Here is a 16,259-nt window from a genome sequence, read left to right as displayed (position 1 = left end):
CATCAAGTTATATTATATTATATATTTATCATAGTAATATTTCGTTATAGCAGTCAAAACAATAGAAACAAATAACATTGTTATAGAAAGATTTGACTGCTTATATTAGCTACATGAATCTTTTTCATCCATTGTAACATATTTTTAACTAAATTAGTATTTTCAATAAATTAAGTCTTTTGAAACTACTTTCTTCAATATAATTATATCTTTTTGCATCCAAGGATATATAGGTAATTTGTTCCTATTTGTCCAAGCTAGCAAATATATCATGAAATTAATTAACCGAGTCGAACACCATGATTATATAAACTAAGAGTACTAATTACATATCTACCTGATCATCCCCTTTTTAATCCTTTATAACAAAGATAAAGATAAAATAAATGAACATATAAAAATGACAAAAGCAGTTGAAAATTGTTGAATGCATGGTTTTAGGGATGAGTTGTATTTGGTCAAATTACAAAAAAAAAAAAAAGAAAAGAAAAAAAAAAAGATGGCTATAAATTTGTATCATGGTTAGGAAGACTTATAAAGAAGAAGGCCTAAACAACTTTCTTCCCCCTTACCCCCTCCCCCCTCCCCCACGCCACCCCATAGTTAGTTCCTTAAATTTCACGTTTCTATCTCACAAACAAAAAAACTCTATATATGTCCTTGTATTCTTGTCACTTCTTTTTTTCATGTTAGTTCCCATGGCTTCTCTTTATCCTAATTTTCTTCACTTTTCTCATTCTTGATTTAGTATTCTTTCTCATGTTTTTCTTTTTATAAAAAAACTGTTTGGCAAAAACCCCAGTTTTCTAACTTTATTTCAAAGCCAGCTGGAATCGGTGGTCATGAAAAAAACATTAGTGTACATTTATAAGACATCAACTATATAACAAAACCAGTTTTCAAGAATCTTGAGGTTGAGTTATGGAGAATTATGTAGGAGTTGTTATGGATGATGACCAGCATCATCAAATGGAGCTGCCACCTGGATTTCGATTTCATCCAACTGATGAAGAGTTGATTACTCATTATTTGAGTAAAAAAGTTGTTGATAGTGATTTCTTTGCTATGGCTATTGGTGAAGTGGATTTGAACAAGGTTGAACCTTGGGACCTTCCATGTGAGCATTTTCATTTTTGCTTAATTTATTCGCTTTAGATATGAAGTGGCGATGACCTCAACTTGATTGGGATTGAGGCGTAACTGTGGTTACTGTATTAGTATTTGATATGAAGTGGTGTAAACAATGAAGATTCACATAGCATTAGGATTGAGGCGTAACTGTTGTTTTTTTTTGGTTGTGTTTGAATGTAGGGAAAGCGAAAATGGGGGAGAAGGAATGGTATTTTTTCTGTGTGAGAGACAAGAAGTACCCAACAGGGCTGAGGACAAACAGGGCAACTGCCGCGGGTTATTGGAAAGCTACTGGAAAGGACAGAGAGATTTTCAGAGGAAAATTTCTGGTTGGCATGAAGAAAACTCTGGTTTTCTACAAAGGGAGAGCACCAAAAGGTGAAAAGACTAATTGGGTCATTCATGAATTTAGATTAGAAGGAAAAATGTCTCTTCAGAATCTGCCCAAGACTGCAAAGGTACACACAATAATTCTCAATGTCTTCAGTCTAAGATTCTTTTTTGTTAATTCCGTCTTGAATTTTCTCAGATTACTTGGGTACGATATATAAGGGTTGTAATTGATGTTCATAAATCGTTGTACATTTCTTATTCTGTATGGTTCTGCATGGAGTATTAGGTCTAGACGAACCTCATTAAATCTCTGTGTAAAGTATTTTCTTGCTCTGTTTACTTTTTGTGTGACTATGTACTAGTTAAGCCTTGATCTTTCCGCAACATTTATTTCTAACTTATTCTTTTTTGGCTGTGACGTAGAATGAATGGGTGATTTGCAGAGTATTTCAAAAGAGCAGTGGTGGAAAGAAAATCGACATTTCAGGGCTTCTGAATTTGAATTCTAATGAGAATAAAATGGGGAATTCCTTTCTGCCAACATTAACAGATCCTTCTTCGTCTTCTTCTTCTTCTTCTCCATTTACTGGTACTGCTGCCAAATCCGGTCACGTGCACTGCTTCTCCAATTTGTTCACTGCTCAAAACAATTGTTTCAACAATTTTCCTTTGCCTGTTGTGTCAAATCCAATGGATGTTTTCGCTGCAAGTTCGCTTCCAAACACATTTTCCTGTAACCAAATAGTCCCAGTTCAGGGAACATTCAGTGCAAATCCAGGTTCAGTTGGGGTTCAAGATCCTACGATTCTTCAGACTTCACTTGAGAATTATGGTCAGGATTTCAAGAAAGAGGGGGTGTATGGTGTATCTCAAGAAACCGCGGTAATTAGCACTGATATGAATGCTGGAATTTCGTCAATTGTTCCAAATCTTGAAATGAAAAGGCCGTTTGTTGAAGATCAGGTGCCATCAGCTACTATGGTTGATCTACATGGTCTCAATAGCCTCTGGAGTTGCTGAAATTCGCGTGCATTGAAGACAGTAAAGCATATTGCACCAGGGTTGTAGCGCTGATGGCGTAAAAACTCTTTTGCATCGTCAGTGAATATAAGTTTAATCCATGCGCAAATATTACTAGTAGTATGTTAATGTTTTGTTTTGATGTTTTTTGTTTAGCAAGTTGCCTCTCATGGGCAATTCTCTTATGGTGATGTGGAAGTTAATATTAATTTAGTAGTGAAGTGGTGTAAGCATGAGACTGTGGGAGATCAAAGTTGGTGACTTTATAATCTTTACTTTTGTGTTCTTTTCTTTGGAAAAATTATGTGCCGCGGACCCTCTTCGCTCTCTACTTGGGGCTTGGTTAACAGGGTATTTATATATAAATATTAAGTTGTCAATACACAAAATAGGCTATTTATCCTTGATCAACAATAAAAGAAGCTGAGTTAAAGCCAGTCTGAGTAGCATTACAGGATTTAACCTTCCTAACAAAAATTAATTAATTCCAAGTATGTCTGTCCAAACAGCTTCGCAGGCATTGCACCAGAGCAAATACAAAAAAATTGGCTTTGTGAAAAACTCCTAATCTTATTCCTTCTTTGGCTAGAGCATCCGCCACATTGTTTGTACCCTATAGTTATGTTGTTAGCCCATATGTTATTGGGCCTTTAGTTTATGGACCTTTAGGTTATTGGCTATGTATATATAGCCTACTCTTGTTTTAGTTATTTTTATGCTTTTCAGATTATATTGTAAACCTTAACCTTTCTTCCCTTCAATAAAGTTCTATTAACATGGTATCAGAGCTAGTTCGATCCATGTCCTTTGATTTGTTGGTTGAAGATTTTGTAGCAGGCACCTACTGCGCGGATCGAACTCCGCGGTGAGTTCGCTGGGGGGTACGGGGGGCAGCGCGCCCCCGTCCGGGGTTCGGAGCGGAGCCCCGAATTTTTTTGAGGTGCTGCTGTATTCGTTTGCTATTTTCGTTGGGTTTTTTGGTTGGATTGATTCGTTGCTGTCTTCGTTTGCTGTCTGGTATTGTTCGTCTTTCGTTCTTTTGCTTGCTGCCATTGTTGTTCGTTCGGAATTGTTCAACCTAGGGTTTTGCATCTTTTTGTTTTTTTGAATTGTTTGTGTGTTGCTGTGTTTACAATGACTGGAAAGGATGATTCTCTCCAGTCCATTAGTACTCAATTAGATGGTAAGAACTATGCATATTGGAGTTATGTCATGAAGAATTTTCTTCGTGGGAAGAATATGTGGGGTTATATCACTGGAGTAAAACCAAGACCTATCGATGATAAAACTGAAAATTTTGATTTGTTGGTGGACTTATGGGAAACTAATAACTCCAAGATTATCACTTGGATCAACAATTCTGTAACTCAGTCAATTGGTATGCAATTGGCTAAGTATGACTCAGCAAAGGAGGTCTGGGATCATTTGGAAAGACTGTACACTCAGTCTAATTTTGCTAAGCAGTACCAGTTGGAGTATGATATCCGTGCTCTTCAACAGCATGATCTCAGTATTCAAGATTTTTATGCTGCCATGTCGGATTTGTGGGATCAATTGGCACTTACTGAATCTGCAGAGTTAAAAGGTTTTGAGCCGTACATTGCTAGACGGGAAGAGCAACGCTTGGTTCAGTTTTTGATGGCACTACGTTCTGACTTTGAGGGCCTACGTGGAACAATCCTTCATCGATCTCCCCTCCCTACTGTTGATTCTGTGGTTCATGAACTGATTACAGAGGAGACTCGTATCAAGTCTCAAGTGGATAAAGGGTCTAAAGTAACTACTACTCCTGTCGTGTTTGCTGCTTCAACTGATCAGTCTAGGCCACCACGTACTCAGACTCGACAATCTCCTAAAGTTGCATTTGATGAGTGTGCATTCTGCAAACAGAAAAATCATTGGAAGGCTCAGTGTCCGTTGTTACTTAACAAGGTCAAACAGCCTCAATCTGGGCAGCAACAGAAATATGGGCAGCAAAAGTATCCGTCACGCCCATCTGGTGCTCCTCCGTGGTCATCTCGTCCTCCACAGTTCGCTGCTGCTGCACCATCTGTAGATGTTGAGTCTGTTAGCACTATGCCACCTTCTGCGTTGGATCCCCAGGTTTTCGAACAGTTCAGACAGTTCTTCGTTTCTAATCCTACGGCCATGTCAGCATCTATGTCTCATTCAGGTTCAGTTTCTTCTAGTACCTCAGGTATTCCTTCCTCCTTGTGGATATTGGATTCTGGTGCGTCTCATCACATGTCCCCTCATTTGTCATCGTTTGGTTCTTTGTCACCCATTCCACCAATCTCTGTTATGTCCGCGAGTGCTGTACCTATGTCAGTCGAGGGTGTTGGTTCTGTTACTACCCCTCACATTGTCCTCTCTGATGTTTATTACATTCCCAAACTTGCTTTAAATCTTGTTTCGGTCAGTCAGTTGTGTAAGGCTGGTAATTGGGTGTTTTTTTTTTTTCTGATTCTGTTTGTGTTATACAGGACCAACACACTCAGAGGGTGATTGGGACCGGCCGTAGGTTGGGAGAACTCTATGTCTTGGAGAATCTCAAAGTGTCTGTAGTTGCTGCCTCTAGCATAGATTTATCTTCTTTTCGTTTGAGTCCTTTGTCTTCTCAGTTTTATCTTTGGCATTCCAGATTAGGACATGTGTCAGTTTCACGTTTACGTTTTTTGGTCTCTAGTGGTGCTTTGGGTCATGTGAACACTAGTGATATTTCAGATTGTAGTGGTTGTAAACTGGCAAAATTTTCTGCCTTACCGTTTAATAAAAGTGTGTCTTATTCTGTTGCTCCTTTTGATATCATTCATTCTGATGTATGGGGACCAGCGCCAGTATCCACTAAGGGTGGATCGACCTATTATGTTTCGTTTATAGATGACTATACTCGTTATACCTGGGTGTATCTTATGAAACGCAGATCTGATTTCTTTGGCATTTACAACAACTTTAGAGCCCTTGTTAAAACACAACATTCGGCTGTGATAAAGTGTTTCAGGTGTGACTTAGGGGGTGAATATACCTCTAATGACTTCACTCAGTTACTTGCCTCTGATGGTACCATACACCAGTCATCTTGTACCGACACTCCTGAGCAGAACGGTCTGGCAGAAAGAAAACATCGTCATATTGTTGAGACAGCACGCTCTTTACTTTTGTCTGCAGAGGTTCCTAGTATTTTTTGGGGAGAAGCAGTTCTAACTGCTGTATATGTGATTAATCGTATTCCTACTGCATTGACTTCAGGGATGTCTCCGTTTGAGAAATTATATGGTCACCCGCCGAATTATTCTGCATTACGAGTTTTTGGATGTACTTGCTTTGTTCTTCGTCCTCATGTTGAACGAAATAAGTTAGGGTCAAAATCAGCTATATGTGTGTTTTTGGGGTATGGTATTGGACAAAAAGGATATCGTTGCTATGATCCTGTAAGTCAGAAATTATATGTTTCACGACATGTCACTTTTTTGGAACATATTCCTTTTTATTCCATTCCAGCTAAAACCCATGATGTGACAAAGTCAGATATTCGGCTTATTGATCCCTTTGGGATTGACATAGAGGTTCCAGTTCCGGATTCATCCATGCCATCTGGTGTGCCACCTGATAGTGCTTCAGCCTCGCCTGTGCCTGAGTTTGCTCCTTCGACTGTTGAGACTGGAGACCCACCACCTCTGAGGAGGTCTACTCGACCTTGTAAGTCCACCAAACTGCCAGATTTTCACTATTCTACATATTCAGCCTCATTTGCTTCCTTTATTGCAAACATACATCATTTGTCTGAACCTGAGTCGTATAAAGAGGCTGTGTCTGATCCTCTTTGGCAGAATGCTATGGCTGAGGAACTTGCTGCTCTTCATCATACACATACATGGGATTTGGTTACTCTCCCACCTGGTAAGCATGCGATTGGTTGTCGATGGGTGTATAAGATAAAAACAAAATCTGATGGGTCTGTTGAGCGATACAAGGCAAGACTTGTGGCAAAAGGGTATTCACAACAATATGGTATGGATTATGAGGAGACTTTTTCCCCCGTAGCAAAGATGACGACTGTTCGCACTATGATTGCTGTTGCATCCGTTCGACAGTGGAAGATATTTCAGATGGATGTCAAGAATGCTTTTTTGAATGGTGATCTCCACGCGGAAGTTTATATGACTCCTCCCCCAGGTATTGACCACCAGCCAGGTGAAGTTTGTCGGCTTCGAAAAGCTTTATATGGTCTCAAACAAGCCCCTCGTGCTTGGTTTGAGAAATTCTCCACTGTTATTACTTCCCTTGGATTTGTCCCGAGTAACCATGATTCAGCATTGTTTGTTAGATGTACAAGTGCAGGGCGAATTCTATTGTCCTTATATGTAGATGATATGATTATTACTGGTGATGATCATAGTGGTATTGAGTTATTGAAGCATGATTTGGCTCATCGATTTGCAATGAAGGAGTTGGGCTTGCTGCGTTATTTTCTGGGTATTGAGGTGGCTCAGTCTAAGAAAGGGTATCTTCTTTCTCAGACTAAGTATATATCTGACTTGTTTACACGGGCGCGTCTTTCTGACAACAGGACTGTAGATACTCCCCTTGAAATCAATGCACGTTACTCTCCTAGTGATGGTGTTCCATTATCAGATCCGAGTCTTTATCGGACTATTGTGGGTAGTTTGGTTTACCTTACGGTTACTCGTCCAGATATAGCACATGCAGTTCATGTTGTTAGCCAGTTTGTTACTGCTCCTACTTCTGTGCACTGGGGAGCTGTACTTCGTATTCTAAGGTATCTTCATGGCACTCAGTTTCAGAATCTCTTGTTTCCCTCGACGTCATCTCTCGAGTTGCGAGCCTATAGTGATGCTGATTGGGATGGAGATCGCAATGATCGTAAATCCACCACTGGTTTTTGTGTGTTTCTTGGAGACTCTTTAATCTCGTGGAAGAGCAAGAAACAAGATGTTGTCTCTAGATCTTCCACGGAGGCTGAGTATCGTGCTATGGCTGTGACTACATGTGAGATTATTTGGTTACGTTGGCTTCTTGCAGATATGGGGGTTCACATTTCTATGCCTACTCCCCTGCATTGTGATAACAAAAGTGCGGTACAAATTGCAAAGAATTCTGTCTTCCATGAGCGTACGAAGCACATTGAGATTGATTGTCACTTCACCCGTCATCATTTACAGCTCGGGACCATATCGCTTCCTTTTGTTCCATCGTCTTTGCAGATTGCTGACCTTTTTACGAAGGCTCAGTCGGCATCTCGATTTCGTTTTTTGTGTGACAAACTCTCAATGCTTATTGCTGTTGCATTGTGAGTTTGAGGGGGGATGTTAGCCCATATGTTATTGGGCCTTTAGTTTATGGACCTTTAGGTTATTGGCTATGTATATATAGCCTACTCTTGTTTTAGTTATTTTTATGCTTTTCAGATTATATTGTAAACCTTAGCCTTTCTTCCCTTCAATAAAGTTCTATTAACAATGTTGCATCATCAGTCCTCCTAACCTCCTTAGTCATAACTTGCACTCATTAGTAATAGCATTATAGTGAAGGCTCCCCTCCTTGAGCATTAGAATAACCTCTTTTGAGTCGATGTTAATTTCAATAGGAATGAAATTATTTTCTTCAACTACCATGAGTCCTTCGTTGAGGACAATAAGCTCCATTTGATTGTTAGTAGCTACAGAGAAGCCTTTAGAGAACCCCAACGCCCGTCGCCACTGCTAACTCCCCAAAGTCCTCCCTTCCTAGGATTGCATAGACTGAAACCATCGCAATGAGCTTATAGAATCCCTTTGATTTGATGTTGACGGCTACCATGAGATGAGAGGTTCAGTTAAGAGTTAAAAAGATGGTTAAATTCAATAGCCTCAGAAAACAGGTTTGTCAGCTTTGTGGTTGAAAGTGTTGTTATTCTTATTCTTCAAAATAATAGTCCACATGCAAAAGGGAAGTACCTTCTTCCAAAAGCCAATTCTGTCATAATTATTATTAGAATTTTCTCAGGAGAGAAGTTGGTCAGAGAGGAGGAGCTAATATAATTTGGCACGTTTAGTCTTTCCATTATTTGATAACATTTCTCTTCACTTGCCTGAAAGAGCATGCATATTCATTGTTTTTGATAATAGAAGAACATGAAGAAAGCTTAATCAGAATGAATTAATAGTTTTTCTTTTATGATTGATTAATATAAACATCAACTGCTCACAGTTGAAACAGTTTCTTCTTAATAAATAAGTGCTTGAAAGACCTCATTCGGTATGTTGTATTTACTTTTACAAATTTTTAGCATAATCATTTACTATTACTTAAAATAATAAGTATGAGCGCAATAAATAAAAAGTAATCCCAACATAATAGATGAAATACTTCATGGATTAATAATTAAAATATTTCCAACGTTGTTCGAGTTACTGATTAAATTTAGATCAGTATGGAAGAGTGAAATTTTCGGCACAAAAAGAAAATTAAATTCAAAGATGTTTATTTAGTTGATTAAAACTTTTAATTAAAAAAATACTTAGTGATGGCATAAGTCTAACTAAGAAACAAATTTAACTATATAAGGATTAAGACGTCAAAGAAAACAAGAAGTACTAGATTAATTAACTAAAGAATACTATATTCACTACATATTATTGATGATAGAGATATACAGTGGTGTAAGTTGATTGCCAACCAAAGATATTTTCCACATAAGTAATAGTAAAATCAGGTAATATTCCTCTTTCGATAATAAGAAAAGGTAAGTTATATTCCTCTAGATATTCTAATTAAAAGGGTCACTTTAATTAATATCATTTCCCTTTATTACTAAACACAACAAAAATTTTGCAAGTCAACGCCATCCTAATAATCAACTATAATCGTTTTCTATTGGTTCTAATTTCTCTTTGTGATGGTCAAAGACTTTTTAAGTATTTTGAATATTAAAAGAGAAATATGAAGATCGAGGATTAAGATGAAATTGATTAGTAGCTAGGTAATTGAATATTTTCTAGTTTTCGTTTCAGTATCGTTATTATTATTCTGTTACTATTTTTTTTTTTTTTTTTTTGCTTTAGTAGCATATTATTTGTTTTTGTTATTGTTCTCTTCTTCATCGTTTTTAACATGACTTTTTCGTTACAGTATTTGCTTTACTATACTAGTCTTTTTTATATGCTTTACCTGAAACGGAAACTATCGAAAAATAATCTTGCTAATTTCTATACATTTCCAAGACAGAAATAAAATTGAGCGCAAATCAATAAATCATCCTTCCACACTATAATTGTGAGATTATACTAAATATTGTTTTAATTGTGTATGGTAAATTTTTTGAGGAAACAACTTTACTGTCATATATTTTTGATTATGAAGTAAAATTTTTCTACTTTTGCGTATCATTTGCTCCTAGCAAATATTTTCACACTCGTTACTTCTAGTTAATTACTCCCTATGTCTTAACAATTGTGACAATACTGATTAGGTAAGAAGTTTAAAAAGAATTCTTTAAAGAAAAGTTATAATTTAAAATAAATCATAAATATTTATGTGATTGTAACAAAAAATATATTACATAAATTAGGATGATAAAAGTAATACCAAATACTGCTAGTGGTCCATATTGCAATCTCCACCCATGTCATAATACTTTGTGCCCCGTAAGTATATATCCTCAAACTATTTGGGAAATCTTAGTAATACATCTAAATTTTATGGAGATTTTATTATATATTCTTAAAATTTTTTATTTTTTATTAATATTTAATGCTCCTTTTATACTGACATGGTAACCACGTCAACACAAAAGGACCATAAAAATATATAAGAAAATAAGTTTAAGGAGTAATAAACCCCCCATAAAATTTAGGCATATCATTAAAATTGCAGTATAGTTTGGGGGGAAGAGGGGGGGGGGGGGGGGGGGAGGTACTTGTGTCTTATCTCAATTTATATCCAATAAATTAATTAATACTCTCTTTTTTGGAGGGTATTTTATGCTATTTTAAGCACAAAATTCATAAGAATGAGAATTTTGAATCAATATGTTTGTGTTTTCATTGAAAATATGTTATTTTATTTTATTTTAGAAATTAGACAAAAACAAAGCAGGAGTAGTAATAAATGGAGCGAGATGCATGTGACATAACAAGTTGTAAATAATGAAAACGTTAAATGGGATTGGACGAAGTTCAAGCGTTACAATAAGACATGGTAAGATTTTAACTGTTCGACCTGTTAGATCTATTCATCACCATTTATCATTCCAAATATAAATTTGACATTAATTTTCTATAAAATACTTTTTTTTTTGGCGGGGGTGTGTGGGGGGGGGGGGGGGAGAGGGGCGGATTTTATGTTATTTTAAGCACAAAGTTGATACTTGATAAGAGTGAGGATTTTTGAATTTGTGTGTTTATGTCTATATTAATAATTGTTGTTTTAGTTTCTTTTTCTAGAAATGAGATAAAAATAAAGCAAGACTAATAATAAGTGGATCGAGACGAAACAAGAGAAAATGTAAAAGGCTCATGAGTTTTATGTCACTCTAAGCACAAAGTTAATACTTTTTCTTTTAAGTTTTATGTCATTTTAAGCACAAAGTTAACAAGACTAAGGATTTTGAAACGACGTGCTTATGTTTTCGTTGATAGTTATTGTGTTAGTTTTTTTTCAAAAAAAAAAAAATGAGAAAAAAATAAATCAACACTAATAATAAGTGTAGTGAGACAGGACAGAAAAAGTTGTAAAAGTGAAAACGTTAAAGAGGTTAGACGAGGTTCGCAAGTCACAATTCGAAAGGTTAAAATTTCAGTCACCCTGTTAGATTTACTCTTTGCCAAGTACTATCCACAAATATTATTTTGAATTAATTTCTGATAAAATATAATTTTTGGGGGGAGTTTTATGCCATTCTATACACCATGTTGATAACAGTGAGAATTTTTGAATTGACGTGTTTATAACCTTGTTAATAATTGGGATAGTGTAATGTACTCTCTAAACTATACTTGAAATTTGAGTGACATATTTAAATTTTATGGGAGTCCTATTATCCTCCAAAATTTATTTTTTTGCATTTTTGATATATTAAAATAAGTACATGAGACAAGACATAATAAATTGTAAATAGTGAAGATGTTAAAAGAGGTTAAATGAAAATTGAAAGTTACTATTTGATATATTAAAATTCCAATTGTCATGTTAGACGTATTCTTTATCATTTACCATCCCCAAATAGTAAGGACGATGATCAGAAACATTAAATGGAGCCGCCTCTTGAATTTCGATTTCATCCAACTGATGAAGTGCTAATTATTAAGTATTTGCCTAAAAAAATTGTTGAGAGCAATTTCTTCTCTATAAACCACATAAATCTTTCTACAGTGAAAGTATTTACATATAATCACGTTAGGTTTTCTCTCTTCCTAATTTGTAAAATATACTTATACATTAGCTAGGCCCCTATACATTGCTGGAATGTATGATAAAACAGATTTGCCTATATTTATGGAAAGAGAAATCAGATACTATCTTTCTCTACCTTAATTAACGTCTTTAATTATCTATCATTATGTGGTGTATGATTAAATATAGTAACTGAAATTTAAATTCAAAAAAATTCTTAAACATCACTGTTAATTATTCTCATTGTTGAATAACGTTCTTGAAAAAAGAAAGTCGTCTTCTTTCTTCAATTCTCGAAAAAAAAATACAAAACATCCTCATATTGTTGCTTCATTTCGGTATTTGGGAGTCGGAAATTATTTATCAATCTTACAAAAGTGACGCAATTATTATTTCGGAAAGTATAATCTTCTTGAAATTGATTGCTACGATCGCGATGGAATTGAATATTGAAGAAGTTCATAAAAAAATTGAAGTAAAATACATTGTTGAAGGTAATTCTTCCCCATTATCATAAGGAATGACAATTGAGTGAGGGTTTACATGGAGTTGAAGAAGGATTTGTCAATACGATATTTCATACCCTGAAAAAATAAAAGCAGACTTAAATTAAGAGAGAAAAAGATACCAGCAAATTGATACGTATTAAAGATAACATTAGACAACAGTTGCACATGTATGTGGGCACATTATACATTTAAAAAATAATCTGCAGTAATATATAATGTCATACTATACATTTAAGTATTAACATTAAACATGTATACATCTGTATCCTTATCAGAAGGTATAATGTAACCTTATACAATATTAATACTTTGTAATTGTATAATACCAAATAATACATAAAATGCCTCTTAAATGTAATAAGAACTTCTTAATGTATAACATAATGAAATATATAGCAGAAGAATTATACTCTTATACATCAGTCTTCCAAAAATAACTAATGTATAATGTCTGATATATTATAACCTATACATTAAAATATAATCTTCCAAAATATATAATATCACACTATACATGTCGCGCCTCTTTTTCCTTGCGGAAGGTGGGATTCGACTTGACAAACTCTTGGGATTGCGTTAAAGAGAAGGGTGTGAAGAGTTTCCACCTAACGTATTAAGGTGCGTTAGGGCACCGATCTAGGCTACTACGAACCTATTTTGTCGTTTTGTCTTAGTTCACCAGAGTTCGGGTAAGGGTTCAAATTACCTCAAAAGGAAGGTTTTAGGCACCTTTCGAGGTCCACAAAGGTGGTTCCCAGCCGAATTCATACTTTACATGGGTATTCTATGTGATCAAATAAAGGTCTCTTCTTTTATTATTAATTTACTATTTAGGTAAGCGATAAGATAATTAATAAGCAAACACATGTCATTTGTTAATGTTAATTGTTGATTATCTAGGTGATAAAATAAATAAAAAACATAGAAATAAGATAAGCGAGGAGAAAGAAACGACATAATTTATAATAAAAAGGGGACTGCTTTATAATAAACTAGCTACCCCAAATAAACATGTAAAATAAATAAAAAGACTAAAAGAAATCATCTAAGTCAAACAAAGAGATGTTTTGGTTTTATTCGGATCAGAAACCCAACTTGTTAATCATCATCCAACCCAAGACCAAACTCTTAGACAAGTAGTAATGTCATTAGCCTCACCGTTAATATTCTGTTGGGATCATCACTTCCGAAAAAGGGCTACCCGTCCCACCCCACCTAGGCTGGATGTCAAGTCTAAGGGCGTTGTATGACAAGGACAAAACTAACGTTTTTAGTAATACTTATCGTCCCAACTATCGTCCAAGAGGCATTGGACTTTGTTATTTTGGGTTTGCGTTCTAGACTAAAAGAAAACTATATTGCCTAGGACTAGAAGCACGAACATATTGGACAACAAGTAGCACGTAATAATCCCAAGTTAGCCTCTTGATTAGTTAATGTTAATTAGTGTGATGACACGCAAAGACAAGCAAATTATATTATCATTAACCTATAGGCATGGTGTCTAAATATTCAACAAGTAGTGATAAAGGACGACTGTGATTCGTGAATGGAACATCATTATGTGTGTTTATGAGAGGTGTCAAAAGTGTGGTAAATGTGTCAAGAAAATGTGCTTGTGAATTAAGTGTTTGTAAAATATAAATGAGAACATAATAAATCAACAAGAATATTAAAAGGCATTAACATGTTAAGGATGCCATAATATACTTACTCTAGTGTTTAAACATATCAAAAAGTGCCCAAAATATGTATTTTAATAAACCAGCAGTTGTATTATTGCAGGAATTTCATAGTGACATGCTGAAAGAGTATCAATCATACTAAAGATGTCTAAAGCTAACATTTTGACATGCTCATATTATATTTAAACATAATGGAGATATGCCAACACACAAAAACTTCAAGTTAACATGTTGGAAGTAGTTATGACATGCTAAAATTTATTAGATGCGCAGAAATTTAATGTTCTAATGATAATAACATGCTAAAATTGTGTAGATATACAGAAACATGATTTAAACATGCTGGAAAGTTAATTAATCATGCTGAAGAGCTACTTAAACATGCTGAAAAATTAATTAAACGTGCTGAAGATAACGTTAAGGCGCAGTATTTTAATGTTGATGTGCTGAAAACATGCCAAAAATGCCTAAAATCTAGTATTTTAACATGCTATAAATGTAAGGAACTAGCATTCTAAACATGCTGAAATTCAATCTAAGCGCTGAAATTAATTTGTTGTCTAATTAACATGCTAAATGTATAGTCATGATAATATGATAGAAATATTTTAAGTATGTCAAAAAGAAGTGCCCTATTTTTACCTGAGGTCAAAACGAGCACGACGTTATGGACTCTAAATGAATTAAAGTTTGCATAGAGTCGCCACCTAATTTTTAAGGAAAATAAGAAAACCTATTGAAGTATTAACATGCGATTAATATTTTTAGTCTGCGAAAAACCAATTGAGATTCTAGGTAAGGGTTCAAGTTATTCCGAATGGAAGGGGTTAGGCATCCTTCAGAATCCACAAGTGTGGTACCCGGCTAGACTAAATTTTTCAAAGAGGGAGGAGGTATAAAAAATAATATAGAAGTGTATGTATTAAATATAAAATAATATAAATGTTTAAAATTATGTAAAAATGTATGTATATTAAATATATAAATAAAACATGTTATAAAAAATGTAAAAGATATGTATAAAAATACATGTGAAAAGAAAAGTATTTTATGTTGTGTGAAAGAAAGTATATCTTGATATGTCATGAAGAGAAAGAGAAAAAATAACGTTCTTTGTTTGATTAAAGTTTATGAAAAAGTAAAGATTTACTTTAACAAAAAGATCACAATGTTTAAGATGTCAAAGTATGTAAACTAGTTTGATTAATTTAATTTATTAGTGTAAACATTAAAGACCTAATTTTGCATAAGCGCGAGGTGAAGTTGTATAAAGAAAATTCCGCCCAACACCCCAAAAATAAAGTTTTCACTATAATAACATTTGTACAAATATAAAAATACAATACAAAATTAAAAGGGCCTCTTTGAATGCAACTCTCGACGAGTAATCCAAATAACATGTATAAACACTTGTAAAAATGTTAGTAACGAATAAATAATAATTAAAATAAATTGAACAAGTATGTGTGTTTATAAATATTTAAAAAGATATTTTTTTGTTAAAAAGTGGGCTCAGATAAAGTCATGACTGCGAAATGGTTGCTCAATTAATTGGCCGTCCTAAATCATTTTGCTACGAAGTGGTTGCTCAATTAATTGGTCGTCCTAAATCGTCTTGTCAAAATCTGAATTGTAAAATCTTGTATTGTTATAAAGTTTCATCATCGCCCAAAATATTTATTTTATTACGTATTTGTACACGTAAGGTCCGTCTTTTGTTTACGGAGGCCTCAAATTAATAATAATTTTTCATCGGCCATTGTATTGATACTTGATATGAATAAATAAACTTGAGAAAAATAAAGTCCGTCTTTGTAATGGGGTGGCCTCAAGTATCCAACAGAGAGATAATGTCATTGGCCATGTGTCTATTTTTGATATAAAATAAATAACTTGAAAAGTAAAGATCTGTCTTTTGTATTGGGGTGGCCTCAAGTATCCAACGGAGAGATAATGTCATTGGTCAAGCATTTATTTTAATATAAAATAGTAATCTTTTGAAAATAAAATCCGTCATTTATAATGGAGTGGCCTCAAGTATCCGACGGATAGATATTTTCATCGGCCAAATAATTAATAGTATTTAATAACAATGAAAAATGATGAAAAATTAACAAAGTCATTGAACGCATATCAAAATCATACATAGAAATTCAAACGATTATCAATGATTAAAATAATAAAATAA

General features: G+C 34.5%; 1 protein-coding gene across 1 annotated transcript; it reads left to right on the top strand.

Annotated features, from left to right (window-relative positions):
• Nucleotides 1–385: 385 nt before the first annotated feature.
• LOC107867999 (NAC domain-containing protein 92) lies at nt 386–2,813 on the top strand. Its single transcript, XM_016714538.2, has 3 exons — nt 386–1,117; nt 1,312–1,589; nt 1,888–2,813. Exons 1-3 carry the CDS (start codon nt 922–924, stop codon nt 2,482–2,484), a joined length of 1,071 nt encoding a protein of 356 aa, XP_016570024.1. The 5' UTR covers nt 386–921; the 3' UTR covers nt 2,485–2,813.
• Nucleotides 2,814–16,259: the final 13,446 nt, after the last annotated feature.

The sequence above is a fragment of the Capsicum annuum genome, chromosome 6, assembly GCF_002878395.1.
Source record: "Capsicum annuum cultivar UCD-10X-F1 chromosome 6, UCD10Xv1.1, whole genome shotgun sequence".
NCBI classification, from domain to species: domain Eukaryota; kingdom Viridiplantae; phylum Streptophyta; class Magnoliopsida; order Solanales; family Solanaceae; genus Capsicum; species Capsicum annuum.
The sequence above is the reverse complement of the archived record's forward strand: the minus strand, read 5'-3'. Positions and strand labels throughout refer to the sequence as shown.